Source organism: Erpetoichthys calabaricus, chromosome 8 (genome assembly GCF_900747795.2).
Source record: "Erpetoichthys calabaricus chromosome 8, fErpCal1.3, whole genome shotgun sequence".
Lineage (NCBI taxonomy): Eukaryota > Metazoa > Chordata > Cladistia > Polypteriformes > Polypteridae > Erpetoichthys > Erpetoichthys calabaricus.
This window is the reverse complement of record NC_041401.2, coordinates 198,039,316-198,054,392: the sequence shown is the minus strand read 5'-3', so window position 1 is coordinate 198,054,392 and position 15,077 is coordinate 198,039,316. Positions and strand designations below refer to the sequence as shown.

Below are 15,077 nucleotides of genomic sequence, written 5' to 3'. Positions count from 1 at the left end.
ATTAAAAATCAAATCTGGGAATGAAGAATTTATTAAAAATAGGTGAAATCGTGCGAGGCGGGCACAGCGGCTTTTAATAAGGACGCTTTAGAGCCGCCTGACTTTTGGACAGGATTAGATGGCAGCATCAGATTATCCATCTGCTTTAAATACACGAAAGATCCGATTAAAACGTCAAATACCCGCCGTGATTAGGCATGAAAGGCAAAGCTGCTGCGCTAATGGGTATCAAATGCCAGGCCTGCATTACAGCCACAGAGATGTGGGCCACTGGGTGGTATGTGCCAACTGGCAGGTCTGGGACCCTGTGGGGTCATGCCAGTCGGCGTAATTGGCGATAGCCCCCTTTTCCTTGTGCTGGTGTGCACTACCATTTTGGAACACCCTCTTGGGTCTGCCAGCGCCCACCGTGTTTACCAGTCCTCACCACTGCCTGCCAGTGGCCTGCAGGTTCCCCACCACCTTCTAGAATCTTCCAGTGCCCTCTTTTACTTTCTGATTGGGCTCTGTCTGTAAAACAAATCAGGATGAGGTAGGCACTGCATGAAGTAAGGCCAGTCTGCCAGTCTCAAGGCTGGCAATGGCCTGCCATGGCTTCTGGGTAAGTCCAGGAATACCATATTAATAGTCACCTATTTGCCAAGGGGTTTTTGTGCACAAAGAGGGCAGAACCAAAGAGGTGTGAGGTGGAATAGCGGGAGTGAGCTGGACAAGAAGCATGGCTGTGTAGGCACTGGGGTGACGTTGGGCATCATCACCAGCCTGAGACCACAGCAAGCGACTGTCAGGACTCCCAGTGAACATTCACGTTAACAACTGGCATGAAAATCCTCAAGACGAGGCACTAAACACCTCAGGAGGTGACAGGCTGAATTGATGCCAGACACTCATGGGCACCACAAACCTGTCTACCGCTGTGTGAGGTTTGACTGGCCCACCATCTCTGACCATATGTGCCCTCTGACTAGGGAGAGCCAATGAAGTGTCTTTGTGTGGGCAGACACTGACCTTCATGTGTCAGGGTGGCACCATGCAAGTGCCGCATAGAATGGCACAGACAACAGAACTGGTGCCCTTTGTCAGCTAGGCTGTAGGTGGCATCCTTGTAAATGACATTCTGATATCCTCTGATGAAGGAAACTCCACTGTTATGATGTTGTTGGACTTAAGGGCAGCGTTTGACCCCACTGACCATTCAGGCTAGAAAACGATGTTGGGCTCACGGGCCCCGTGCCCGTTGGTTTAGTTCTGATTTATCAAATCGATTCAAATACGTACAGAAATGTGCTGACAGGACTGAGATATGGTGTCCCAGTACTGGGACCTTTACTGGTTTCACTGGGATCTCTCATTAGGACACATCATGTTAATGTGTCACTCGTATGCAGATGACACCCAGTTCTACTTTTAGATCAAATGAAGTTTCTCCGATGTTGTCTTTAATTAGTTGTGTTAGTGACTTAAAGGAGTGGATGGCTGAGAACGACTTGCCTTTAAACACCAATAAGACCGAGATGTTCATTGTTGGTCGGAGTGACGCTGACCACAGTGATATTCTGTCATCGTGTGACTCAGTTGGAGTCCCCATTAATTTCACTGAATCAGCCCGCAGTCTCGGAGTTCTCTGTGACTCTCGCAGGTCATTTAAAGCTCACATCACAAAGTTCTCCTAATCAGGTTTCTTCCATCTTAAAAATGTTAGGAAATGAAGGCGCTTTCTAAATAAAGAGGATTCTGAGACATTAATTCCTGCATTTATCTCTAGTAGGACTGACTACTGCAATGTGGTGTTCACTGGATGTTCAAACTGTTCTCCTTACAGCCTCCAGTTAATCCAAAATGTGGCTGCAAGAATTATTACAAGAACAAGAAAATACGAACACATAACCCCAGTCCTCACGTCCTTACACTGGCGCCCGGTTAAGTTTAGGGCAGATTTCAAAATCCTCCTTCTAACATATAAAGCATTAAATGGCGGAGGTCCGGCTTACTGGTCAGAACTTATCATGACTTACAAACCTGAGCGCACATTAAGATCTCAAGATGCTGGTCTGCTTAGGATTCACAGGATTAATAAAATAACAGCAGGAGGTCAAGCTTTTAGTTACAGGACCCCCTAAACTGTGGAGTGGTCTGCCTCTTCGCTCTCAGCTTTTAAAGTTCAGTTCAGCACACCCTGACTAGAGCTGCTGATTAACTCTACAGACTGTCATTGGCACTAAAACATCAGTCACATGATCATTAGAGTTTATTACTAACCCTCACCTCTTCTGTTTCTCTTCTCGGTACTCAAATGTGCCACTCGGTGCCCACGGCCCACCTGCCTGCCTAAGGTAAAGTCATCCCTGATGGAGGATTGCAGGAATTGTGGGAAAGAGGGGTCCTTCCATCGGATTGGCTGGCCCAGCGCTGGCCAAATGGGGGAGGCAGCTTGATGGCTGAGGTCTGCAGGACTCTGAACAAATCCAAATCCTATTATGGGATGTCATCTACTGTTAAATTGTTATTCTGATACTGTATTGAGGATTTGTTCTGTGTATTGTGTTGTATTGGCCCACCCACTGCATGCCCAGCCTACCTGGTAAGGGGGTCTCTCTGCCTTTCCGGAGGTTTCTTCCATTTTTTCCCTCCAAGGGTTTTCTTGTCTTCTTAGAGAGTCCGGGCTGGGGGGCTGTCACGAGGCAGGCAGGGCCTGTTAAAGTCCATTGTGGCACTTCTTGGGCGATTTTGGGCTCTACACAAATAAATAAATGGTATTGTATTGTATCCTGGGTTCAAATGCTGTGCCCAGTGGCAGACCAGGTCAAGCAGCAGTGTGAATGTGTTGCTGACAGACTGGCATGATGCCCTGTCAAGGCTGGGTTCCTGTAGATTTCTGGGTGATAAACTAAATGGCTGCTGTGCCCCCCCACCTGGTGAGGGCACCGTGCCCAGCGACATCTTTGGATCTGGCAGGCAGTTAACCTCCAAGTCAGATGCAGCTGCTGCTTGACCTGCCATCCATTATTGGCACAGAATGGGCTGTGTATGATGTTGCCATGGTAACGTCACCAGTTCTTCAGTCCAAGCGTCTTATGGGGACCCTGGGCACACTGGGCACTTTGACTCTTTCTCAACAAGCCAGACTCACCTGACTGGAGAGATGGAATGGCATCCCCATCAGGATATGACACCAGTGGCACCTGAGCTGCCCACAACTCTGATTGATAAATGAGCTGGCACTCAAACTCAAGTCCGCAGACTGACAGAATGGCCAGTGGTGGATGGCAGCCCAGCAGGGTCCTGAGATGGACGGCTTACTGGGTGGGCTTGAGGTTCTGTGGTGCCCATCAATTGCGTCTCCTCACAGTTAGTTAGGTGGCATTACAAAGTGGGAGGACAAGGATGCCAGTGGCATCAAGTGGCAATGCAAGTGCAGCATATGGCCGGCCTGAAGGGGGCACCACATCAGCGCACAACAGATTAAATAGGAGCAGTGGGCAAAGCAGGTAACTGAATGGCACCTTTAGATGTGCCAGGCAAGATCTCAACTAAACTCTGACAGCCCTGGCATTATTAGGGGATACTAATTGGCACGCATTAAAATACTCTGCTGGCATTAAAAGTTGGCACCTGTAAAAACAAGCACCCATATTCAGGCCCAGCTGCTTGCCCACCATTCTACAAATGCCCTGTGCCAATGCCATGTCTAAAACACCTCCCCTAAGTCGCCCCTTGTTGTGTCTGTGTGCCCAGTCCAGGGTTTTTTCCCAGTTTAGTGCCACAGTGTGACGCCACCAGAATCAGGTGACATGACGAAGTGACATCACTTAGCGAGCCTCAGTTGTGGTGAAGAAGCCGAGGTGTGGATTGAGCAGCAGCGCCATCTGCTGACAGGAGAGGAGACTGGGCACTGAAAGCGGCCCAGGCATACAGGTGAGAGGGCATGGCGCCGAGATGCCCATCTGCCCGTATGTTTCAGAATGACGTCTGACTGCTTTGATATCATTGGCACCCCCCAATCCCCCCCGACTTCACGGGGCCCACGTGACAAACCATGGGACGCGTCTGGATGTCTAGTGATGCCAGATGGCAAGCTTTCAGAGGGTCCCCCTCATTGGGAGGCGGCGTTTGGACCGTCATTTGTGCCCCCTTATGATGAAGGGGGGTCTTCAGCCAAAATGACCAGAAGATCTTGAAGTTATGCATCAGCAGACCCCCTAAAGGTTTGACAAAGTGGGCATCAGGCAGAGCATTGGTTCGTGGTTGCTGATCACCAGTCTGCTCGTATTGTGGATGTCTGATTCTTTATTGGGGGTCCGAGCCCTCCAGGTGCCAATGTCAGAAGGTCACAGTGACAAAGGTCAACCCTAAGCACGCCGGTGTCACTTCGACGATTTGTAATCTTTTACTAGCCCTCTACGGACCTTCACCAGAGGGTGACAAATGACAACGGAGGGCATTTAGAGTTGGCTCCTCGTTTATTATGGGATGTCGATCGTCACGTTTCTTCTTGGGCCAATTCGGACTTTTCATTTTCTAGCTGAGCCCCTCAGATTTGTGAAAGCTGGTGGTCCGAGGATGATGATGGACGCTCAGGTCAAACTCGCTAAAGGCGCTTTATATACCCCGCTGGCGGCTGTGCAGGGGGCGATGTGGGACAGTGACATGGGACACAAATCAGAAAGGCGCAGCTATGAGACGTGGAAACTGGCGGTGTGGGCGGACACTGCATGGCAGGGGGTGTAGAGCTCAGAGGGGCAAAGCCCTCAGCGTCCAGCATGGCATCCAGCAGTGGCATTGGACACTCAGACTGCACTGGACTGGTACCATCACCCAAACAGCACCACCGTGTGGCCAAACTTGTGTCTGCTCTTTGAGAAAAACGCATGACTATAAAAACTGAGTGTTGGCACGGTTGGCGCGTTGTGCCCGTCTGCATTGAGTGTTGTCATCGTTTTATTGTTTTCTCTTTTAGGAATCGTCAGGGGAGGCGCACGTAAAATCTGCATGTGTGTGACACGGCCAGGTATGGGCACAGTGGGCACCAGCCAGCCGGCCCCCCGCTCTTTCTGATGCCCGTTTCTGTTCTGCTATCATAACATGGGGCCTACGAGGCTGGTAAGATGGACTTGGGGCCAGCGTCACTGTCATGGTCATCTACGTGTGTGCGGCTCTGCGGTCATCATAGAGGTGGTCCTCTTCTCGAGTTTCTAATTTGGGGTCTCGTATTAAAACCTTTAAGACCCCCACTTCACTGGGCTGCATGTCCCCCTTCCTTCAGGAAAGGCTTCTATGGGCTTTGAGAAGGCGGACAAAACAGAAACGTTTAATGGCCAGTGGACAACACAGTGGACTGAGACCCTCATGGATGACACAGTGGACCGAGACCCCCAAAGTGAGCCGACTGACTCAAAGGGTCCCTTTAAAGTCGGGCTGCCGCCCCACCCTACTGGATCCTCCCTGTGGTGGATCTTTAGGTGACAAAAGCAGCCACCCAATGTTTGTAAAAGGGGGCACGTGGTCTCACTCCTGAGCAGCATGGCACTGGCACTTCTCCTGCACAGAGCAGGACGCACCACATGGCCAACAGCAAATCCCTCCATTAGCAGTGGGCACAAACCCCAGCTGCCCACTTCTGCCCCTGAATTTAAAAGGCGTACCCACACTACACCAAACAGACCCCTTCAGCGTCACACAGGTGTGCCCACCAAATGCATGGCAACCCCTCACTGGTGTGTCACTTTGTGCCCTCGGCCTGTTTTTTTAGAGCTGTCCACTTGGGCTGCTCGACTGCCATTTGTGACATTTCACTTTGGTCATACAGAGGACAGTTGGACGAGCGGCCAGTGGGGGGGCAGTGGCACGCCAGTGGCTAAACCTCATCATCAGGACCACCCAGCACGATGGCACCTGGACTGTTTAACAAAACACGTGGTGTTTTGAAGGACCCCCATGCCCTGCCGCCCACCACGCAGGCGGTGGTCAAGCGGAGTGAAGCCCCCCCAGTCCGTGTCCCTAAACTGACTTATTATTGGACCAGGTGCCAGGCTGAGTGAGTGAGCCAGCCACCTGGAAGGATGGGCACCACAGAGTTGGCCATGCAGTTCTGCCCATCAGCTGATGACTTCAAATCTTTGTCCCGATTCAATCCCACAACTACTCAGGAAATGCCCAATAAAATGCCACTTGCCTGGCATGAAGTTACCAGTTAAGTCCCGCTGGTTAGCGAGTTCCTAAGGCCTGCCCAAGCTGCTTCTTTGCGGCAGTGAGTGGCACAGACCAGGCCAGTCAAGAGGACTTGGAGAAAAGCCAAGTGGGCACAGGGCCCGAGAGGTGACAGTGTCACCATGAAGCCAGCGTGTGGACAGAGGACGACACAAGTCAGAAAACCCAAGTCAAGTTTATTGAGAAACGTCCAGCTGAAGGCGTGAACCTCTGGCATTTCGGGGTTGGCGTCAGAGACTGGTGACTGAACACAAGAGGGCGATGTAACTTACGCCAGGAATCGACGGGCAGCTCGTCACCTTGTGGCCAGTGCTGGCGCACATCTGCAGGTCACAAGAAGAGGGTGAAGAGTCCAGGAAGTCACGACAGAGTGGCCAGCCAGTGGTCGGCGAACATCCAGGACAGTGAAAGGTGGGCACCGCTGCAGGTCCACGGCGGGCGGCGGCCTCCGCCCCTTCATCGGTCGAGTGAGCGCTTCTGGATGGCCTCCATGCAGGCGTTGCGGAGGAAGTTGATGACCGAGCGAGGGTCGTCGCTGCTCATGATGGCGCTGCCCGACACGATCATGTTTGCTCCGGCCTGTCGACACGAGAACAGACAGACAGACGTCAGCCCCCTGGGACAAAACAGACAGCGAGCAGAGACCCCCAAAACGACAAGTCGTGCCACAATTTAGAAAGACAGAAGCCAAAACAAATGAACGGCATGGAGGGTGGACCACAGGGGGCACAACTCGGCCCATCTCCCACCACGCTGCTGGGTCAGGGGTGCACCACAGGCTGGTACAGCAACTTGGCGTGGAGGCTGGGGGTCCACGAGCCTCTTCAGAGTTGTCCCTAAAGTCACTCGTGCGCTGTGTGGCTCACATGTGGTGTGCTCAGGCACTCTGTTTGCAATTCGGGGGTGGCAGTGCCAACAGCACATCAGCAAAGGCCACTCAGCTGAAAGGGAGATGCGGACCACCAGCCGATTTTTGGGCCACTCTGGGCACTGTGTTCCAATGAGCCATTTAAAGGTCACCTGTGCCCCCACACACTGCACTGGATGGCGAGACTCATGATGGGCTCCAGGCTGCCTGCCAAAGCCAAGGATGGCATAGACTCACCTCGGCACACTTGTGAATGCTGTCCGGTCCGACGCCCCCGTCCACTTCAATGTCCAGCGATGGGAACTGCGTCCTGAGCCAGCTGACCTGCCGAGGAATCAAACAGAGGGTGAGATTGGCATGAAGACTCTGCCTTGGCACATGTCAGACAAGAAAAAGATAACACGCAGACAGCCACTGGCCAGAGGGCACAGCCTCTAATGGTGCCACCTGTGGATCGAGTCAAATCCTTAAATGGCCAAAAAACACGCAGGGCAACAACAAACTGACCTGAACTCAAGCCCCCCACTTTGGGCACACCTTTATGGCTGTAGCTGGCACCACCCAGCACAAGTCTTTCACAATGCCACCCACTGGCCTGAAGTCAATGAATGAAATGGTGGCTGTGCTTGTAAATGTAAATGTGGAGGGTCAGCGGGCAGCACATTGGATCACTTTTAAGGGGATGCCCGCTGCCTCAGAGAGTCAATACATTTGAGGGCACAGCATACAGACGGGCTCTGAGGAGACAATTCAACATCCTGGTGGTATCACCAGGGTTAGGGTATCACCACGGTCATTTGGCACTGACCACCCATACATGAGATGGCACGAGGGCACAGACAAGCGACTTTGAGGTCCCAGGCCACATAGACACAGACTCTGAATGGGCACCATTTTGGGCAACCTGAGGGATGTGCCACATGAGCTGGGCAACACCCCTTTTGGATTTTCTCCAACATTCCAGAGATGGGCACATCAGGTTACTGTACTGGCCTGGCATGACCAAGTGCACCATTGAGGGAAAGCCATACCATCCAGTCCAAGCATTCAGCCTGCTCCACTGTGCCACCCACCGTCTCTTAAGGTAGGTGACAAAGATGTAGGACCCCCAGCGGCTGCCCACTGGCACACCACTACTGACCACCCAAGCGCCATTTCCTGAAATTTGAATCTGTGTGTCAAGTGGGCATGCAGCGTGTAAACCCAGTGAGCAGATGGCACCATATAAAACATAGACAGCCAACGTGGCGAGTGCCAGCGCCTCACGGCTCGAGAGTCCCGAGTTCAAATCCTGTGTTGAATGGGCGGTCACCCCAGCGCCATTCCATATCACAGGACAGCCACTGGGCATTGAAATACCACAGCTGCTACCACTCTACTCAGGGACACAGGATGTGATGTGCCCACATGGCAGGAGGTGCCATCACATGTGTGTGGGGTGAACAACTTGACCCGAATTTAGGAGATCCACAGTATGACAGACGGATGGACACAACTGGCACCGTGGCTCAGGTCCTTACCTTGGGCATCATGTCCTCCATGAACTTCTGTCCACCAAATCCTGGCTCCACCGTCATCACCAGTGCCATATCGATTTGACTGGCCCAAGGTGCCAACTCCTCCACAGTGGTCCCGGGTTTAATTGCCAACCCAACCTGCAAAAAGCAAACAAGCAGAATTCACGCCAACCCAACGTGACCCGCCGAGACACGGGGCTCACCCTGATGCCCGAGGGCACAAACATGGTACCCCCATATATTTGGCAAAGTGCCAGCCACCCCTCACGGAGGCAGACCAGGATGGAGTAAAGCCCAGAGCCGGCCTGACGGTTGCTGACCGCCTTTAAAAGTGCCCACTTGACGGGTGAGTCAGCGGCACTGCACTTGGACCTCGAGGTCAAATTCCTGTTTGTGAGTTGTTTGCCCAGAGGCCGTCAAAGTCCAAAGGGACCACCCTAAGGCGGACCTCCACCGTCACGTGCCCAGTATCTCGCCATCTTCAGTGCGACCAGACCAAGATGGGCGAATAACCAAAAGCAGAGCCACTAGCGCAGGACAAGGCACAAACGGGGACATCACAGAGCCCAAGTGACCCTTCAGCCTGGTAATGCACCAGGAGAGACAAATGTAAACAGCGGGTGCCCACCAGACAGTGGACTGACCGTCCACTCAAAGGGTTTCATGGTAAATGTACAACGGGCAAAGGTGCCACCTTAGTCTGGGTCAAAGGGTGACAGGGCGGCATTGGTGGAAGACTTCACCCCAAAGATGGCAGACTCTCAGAGTCCTGGCTCTACACCTCTAGGACGGTGGATGATTGGCATCATTGTGGGCACCAGAGAAAACCCACCAAGTGTGGCATCTGAAGTGCTGAGCCAAGCAGCGACATGTTTGGCTGGAATGGTGACATGGCAAGTGCTGAAATTGGCCTCTCTGTGCCAATGACTCTGCCAGTCAGGTGTGTCACTACAACCCTTCAGCATTCCACGAATGGCCGCCACTCCACCGCAGACCTAACTGGGGGTCTCTGCCCGCTAACTAAACACACAATCAAAGTGACCATAAATGCCCGGTGATGACCCACAAAGACTGGCTGCCGTTATCACAGATGGGCTCGACGACCGGCCTCGGTGGGCACGGCTTGTGTTCACCTGTGCCAACAGCCTCTGCACTCACCCGCTGTAAAGCACCCACCTTCATGCTGCTCTCCCGAATGTCCTTAATCAATGCCCCGGCGTTACTCGTGGCTTCCAGATGAAACGTGTACTGAGTGGCACCTGCTGCGGCCATCGGCTTCACCCACTGCTCTGGGCGGGACACCATCATGTGCATGTCTTCAGGTTGGGGGGGCATCAACAAAAATAAATAGAGACACCAAAGTTCAAAATGACAAAGCAGTGAAGGAGGACACAGGCCTGCCACCAACCAGCCCACCCTCACCCTGGCACCTTCAAAGACACAAGCACACGGCTCGGGGGGCAAAAGCCAGGCAGACACGAGGAGGACAGGACAGGACACACACTCACGAAACTGGGGGCAGGATTTGAGCGCCAACTCCATGTGTGCCACCCTGCCACTGAAACACCCCAAAGCGCCTCCTTGCAGTTTTATAGGGGACATTCGGTCCGTGTGTCACTCACTGGGACTGCCAGCTTGTCCTGATGTCACACCAGACACTTCAATTCAGCTGATTTGTGTATAGCGCCCCTCACCGAGTGCTGTGTCTGAACCCCCAGCGTCACACTTGGGTCAGATTTCCACGAGCGTCCTGGCCCCCCAACCAGGGTCACTCACTGGCCACCCTAACTGTCCTCGTCTGTCACTTCCAACTTCAGAGCTGGAACAAGACCCCCAGGCCACAGCGTCTCCGTGTCAATTTCATATTCGTCACAATGAATAGGGGGCTGCTGGAGGACCTCGTGCCACCCACAAGGGTGTAAATGGACACACAAACACCCTACTGCTTTTCAAAAGGGTGACTCACCAAAAAAGGGTGCCTGGCCCAGATGTTTCCTGAGACACTCCACCACCGGATGGCCAAAGGTGATGTTTGGGACGAAGTGCCTGTAAACAAACCAGGGAGAGAAACCGAGTCAGAACCGGAACTGGAACCGGACCCACTCTGAGCTTTAAGCCAACGTGGACCGAGAACAGACCACCCAGCCCCACAAACGTCTTCTAAACTAACATCAAGTGAAGCTCTGCAGGTCCCCAAAGTCCCACTGCCCACCACACTACTTCTGGTGATGACACACTGCAGGCAGACATCAAGAAGATCCCCAATCTGGGACGTGGGGCTCCCAGCACACCCCCGAGTGACCCTGAGCGGGTCACCTGCACATCTAACCTTCTGTAAGTCGCCTCACGGGGTCAGCCGTAGACGTAAATAAGGCCACCAACTGCACAGCCCTGACGACCACCACCGCGGGGCTCTCCCTGCCTCGTTCACTTTACCTTGTTGGTGTTAACTCAGTTCCTTCATGTCGCCGCCTTTACTTCACCACGGTGTGGCTCAGGTGAGCCGCCGGGCTCGGTGACAAGGCTGCCGCTCCTAGGGACGCGGTGGTGGCCACTGCGGCCTGAACACATCGGCCTAAAGTAAGCGGCGAGCCCCTCACTTCTCATCACACAAGTCGCCGGCAGACTACAAACACGACGAGCCCCTCCTGACATAGCGACGGCAACCACAGAAAGCAAACCCCGGGAGTGCGATTACCCGTCCATGACGTCCAAGTGCAGATAATCAGCGCCGCACTCCAGCATTCGCGTGCACTCGGACGCCAGGCACGCCAGGTCGCTGTTGAGGATGGATGGTCCGATTTTGGCGCTGTACGACATGTTGTTGGTGTTGCTGCCGCTGCGGATCTCCGTCTCTGTCTTCTGGTAGGATGATCCACGTGTTCCTGCGCGCCCCCGCCGTCTGCTCTGGCCGCGGTGTCTGCCGGGATTTGTAGTTTGTTTTGGGCGGTAGGCGTGGATGCCGCCTGCGCGGCCGCGATCACTTCCGGGTCCCAGGAGGGCGCCTTTGTTTTGTTTTCAGGAGTAGCGGAAGGTCGCTGAGGTGACGGAGATCGGATGGCGCCGCCGTTAGCGAGGACGAGGGCCGCTGATTTCACCGGCTTACGTTCACTGATAAGAAGGAGCAAACAACTTGTTATCAGTTTAGTGAAATGCAGACAGCAGCCGCGCGGGGAAACACTTGGGGGAAGTAATGTGGCGTTTATAACATTGTGGGGAAACATAAAAACTAAGGTACATTAAGAGAGGGAGAGGCGGCAGGCAGGTGACAGCAAAGAGGACCTGCACTACGCAGGTGGCACGCAACACCCCCCCACTCCACCGACAAATGAGGGGGCGAGCCGAGAACCTGGGTTGATGCCCCTTTAATTGTGGCTGCCCCCCTCTCTCGCGTTTTTCAGAAATATGACGTTTTTTGTTGTCATTGTTCAGCGTGTGAAGAGATGCCAGGGCAGCATTGTCACCCCGCGGAGACGAGTGTCATATGCCGTCACAGCTGGGGGCTCACATGCCCCCCCCATCTTCAGTACCCTTGAACATTCAGATAAAAGTGACACATGAAACTGCTGACAAATAGCAGGACGCCCCCGCGGGTATGCGATGACGAAGGGTACGAGCAGCAGTGCTGTGGCATCGTCGATGACTCTGTCACCAAATGTGGCCAGTCACCCTCAGACATGTTGGGTGGCACCATCAGGTCCACGCTGGCTGCTCAGGGGGTCCCCGCTGTGCCTGAATTGGACAGACAGACATCGAAGCGGTGGGACCCCCTTGGTGTCAGGCAGCGGGCCGTCGATTGCGTCTGGATGCTCGTCCCCAGAGTCGCTGTACCACAGCAGTGGGGCTTTAAAAGTGAAGGCTCACAGCTGTAGTCCACCCAGAGGTCCGACTTTGATGGAGGGTGTGCCATCGTTGATCAGACAGCTCATCGTTTTATTTTCTGTCGTCCTCGACAGGTCGCCTTACCTGCACAGGTTGGCACACACGGGCCTTGTAAGGAGCGATTGATTGACTGCCAAAGGTTTATTGACATTGAGGATGACAAATGGCACAGTGGCTCGTGAGAAGACCACCAAGGCAGGCCACCAATACAACCTGGCCAGGCCTGCCACCCTTGATGCCACCCGTTCTGTAGAAGCCTCGTTGCAGGCGCACATTCCAGCGGGCAGCACACTGTAGCGAGGTCCTCCGCTGACTTCGACTGTGGTGTGACACGTTCTCCAACCTCCTGGGTCCCCAGTGACTTCAGCTGAGCTCAGTGGGCCATTTGTTCTTCATTTCAGGCCTCACCAAGGCCATGCCCCTTATCAGTGGGTGTGCGTGCCCAGCAAATGCTGACCCACTCTGACGAACATCAAACCTTCCAAATGATGAAGAACAACTCTAAGGAAGGAAACGGCCAACAAGGAGCACATCCCAATCACCATTGCACACTTGCCCCCTGGCACCTTTGGCACTCATATTCTGTGAGGACCCCACAATGTGAGCAAAGAAACAAACACTAAAAATGTCTGCAGGTGATGCCCACCGGGTCAGCGTTTGGGATTATGCCATCCTGTGGTAGAAACGCCAAGCACTTGTGCACCTGGGCACGTCACCTGTCACAGTTGGCACGCTGCTTTGTGCTTGGGTGCCATGTAACTGCTTGGTAAGGAAGCACATGCATGAAGAGAGGGGGCACTTCAGGGAAGTGGCACACCAGCCTAGGCCAGAATCACCCTATTGGTGCCACTAACTGGGCCACGGCCTGCCCTGGCATCAATGTACCTCCTCCACCCCTGCCAGGCTGTCCCGCTGCAGTAGATAAAATGTCCTCAGGCTCTTTTGGGTGCACAGTGAAAGCATTTTAATGCCAAGTGAGGTTTTAAAAAGTACAGAAGACGCTTCATGACACAAGACACATGTTTAGCTGCGGGCAGTAAAGCCTGCCATCCATACCAACTCCATACCTGCCACCCCAGTGCTGCCCGTCTCCTGCTCTCCGTGTCCTCCCCGAGTCTCTGAAGTGCAGTTTGGGTTTCTTGGCAACTTTCAGAGAGCCCTGCATGTGACATGTTGAAGTGGGCTGGTCATTTTAGGGGCTCCTTGCCAGTGCCACTCTGGGCACACTGTGTCCTGTTATTTGTGGTGCTCCTGTAGTTGGTAGGTACGGCGTAAAGCAGGAGCAGGAAACAAAGGAAGAAAGTCACGTGGGCACGACGTCTTCACTTGGACATGCTGAAGGTCCAAATGCCCACTAAAGCAGCTGCCACACTGCAGTGCCCACTGGTGAAGCTAGCAGGAGTTCACTGAAGGCCCACAAACTGCTGTAATGGCAGCACGACGGCCCACTCTGTAACCGGTGACATGACGTGGTGGCGATGTCTCTCGAGTCCTGGTTGGGGCGAGCCGGGATGGGCACCAGCTGTCTGGGCGAGAGTCACAAATGCCCGCCGATGGCTAGACTGTTGTTACAAACGCCCGCCACGCCATCTCGAGTTCCCTCGGCCGCACATTTTCTGTTGTGTTCCTCCATGACGCCTGAGAGGGTCACTCTGTCGTCACCTGCCACCCACCCCTCTGTGTCTGTGACACAGTGGTGCCTTGCACTTTGGGACAATCTGTGCCGAGTGGGCACTACGCGTGGGGCTGCCAGCCACGGACCAAAATGAACACCTGTTCATGGCAGCCCACCTTGGCCCGAGACTCTGGGGGGCCGTTTCAATCACCTGTAATCTGCTGGGGGTCTCCCTACTGTCAAAGTGGAGTTATGGAGGTCTGCGAAAAATGAAAAAGAGGATCAAACGGATGGGTGACCCTGTTCATAGAAAAGGGACAGACTAAGGGTGGGCTCTGGGGGATCAGTGGCTTGCTGACTCAGGGGGGCCTCGGCTCTTTCAGAATCAGCACGAAGACCCCTTGAGCCCAGTGTGGCGTCACTCGTGGAGTCCCACTGCTCCTCACCTGTCCGGCTGCCATTCAGACGTGAGACCCGTCGCCCGCCGGCTGGGGGTCTCCGTAAGACGATATGAAGGCCGGAGACAGCAGGGGGTTCTCGGTGCCGTTGTCTTCGCTGATGTGCAGAACGGTGGCCGCATGCTGAAGCAAACTTCGGGTCTCCTCTCCTGCAAAGTCCTCCGGGCTCTCGGGCAGCGGCTCCGGGGACGGCGTGATTTCCAGGATGGGCGGTGGCGGGGGACACAAGGTGGTCCGCGGTTCTTCACGCTCTTTAGCCTTTGGTTCCGTCGAGTCGGCCTGAAAAAGAGTCCAAAGACAAAGATGGCGCGTGAAACTCTGCGTGGCATGGCTGACGATCAGCGTCGACGTTTGATTGGATGGCCTGTGCCGACTGCCCACCCTGCTTGTGACCACGGCGGGGGTTTGTATTCACACTGGCGTCCTGCCTGACACGGCCACCGGAGGCAGCGCTGAGTCAAACGTTGGGCACAATCCTCAGCTGAGCTACGATTGGCACACGTAATAATAATAATAAGAATTAATAATCC

At 54.0% G+C, this 15,077-nt stretch overlaps 2 protein-coding genes and 1 long non-coding RNA gene across 15 annotated transcripts in view; 1 reads left to right on the top strand and 2 right to left on the bottom strand.

Annotated features, from left to right (window-relative positions):
- LOC127528966 (uncharacterized) overlaps positions 1-15,077 on the top strand; it is a 524,038-nt gene that overhangs the window by 240,247 nt on the left and 268,714 nt on the right. The window lies entirely within an intron of this gene.
- Positions 6,367-11,497, bottom strand: rpe (ribulose-5-phosphate-3-epimerase). The gene is made up of 6 exons (XM_028808107.2): positions 11,291-11,497; positions 10,559-10,638; positions 9,769-9,908; positions 8,596-8,730; positions 7,313-7,399; positions 6,367-6,786 (listed from the first exon to the last, which is right to left on the bottom strand). Exons 1-6 carry the CDS (start codon positions 11,410-11,412, stop codon positions 6,664-6,666), a joined length of 687 nt encoding a protein of 228 aa, XP_028663940.1. The 5' UTR covers positions 11,413-11,497; the 3' UTR covers positions 6,367-6,663.
- Positions 13,415-15,077, bottom strand: part of LOC114656453 (protein unc-80 homolog) — a 104,317-nt gene continuing 102,654 nt past the window's right edge. For all 8 annotated transcript variants that reach the window (XM_028808101.2, XM_028808102.2, XM_051930916.1 and 5 more), the window contains one exon: positions 13,415-14,826. In XM_028808101.2, coding sequence (XP_028663934.1) covers positions 14,551-14,826 — 276 coding nt within the window. In that variant the 3' untranslated portion in view covers positions 13,415-14,550. The remainder of the gene's footprint in view (positions 14,827-15,077) is intronic.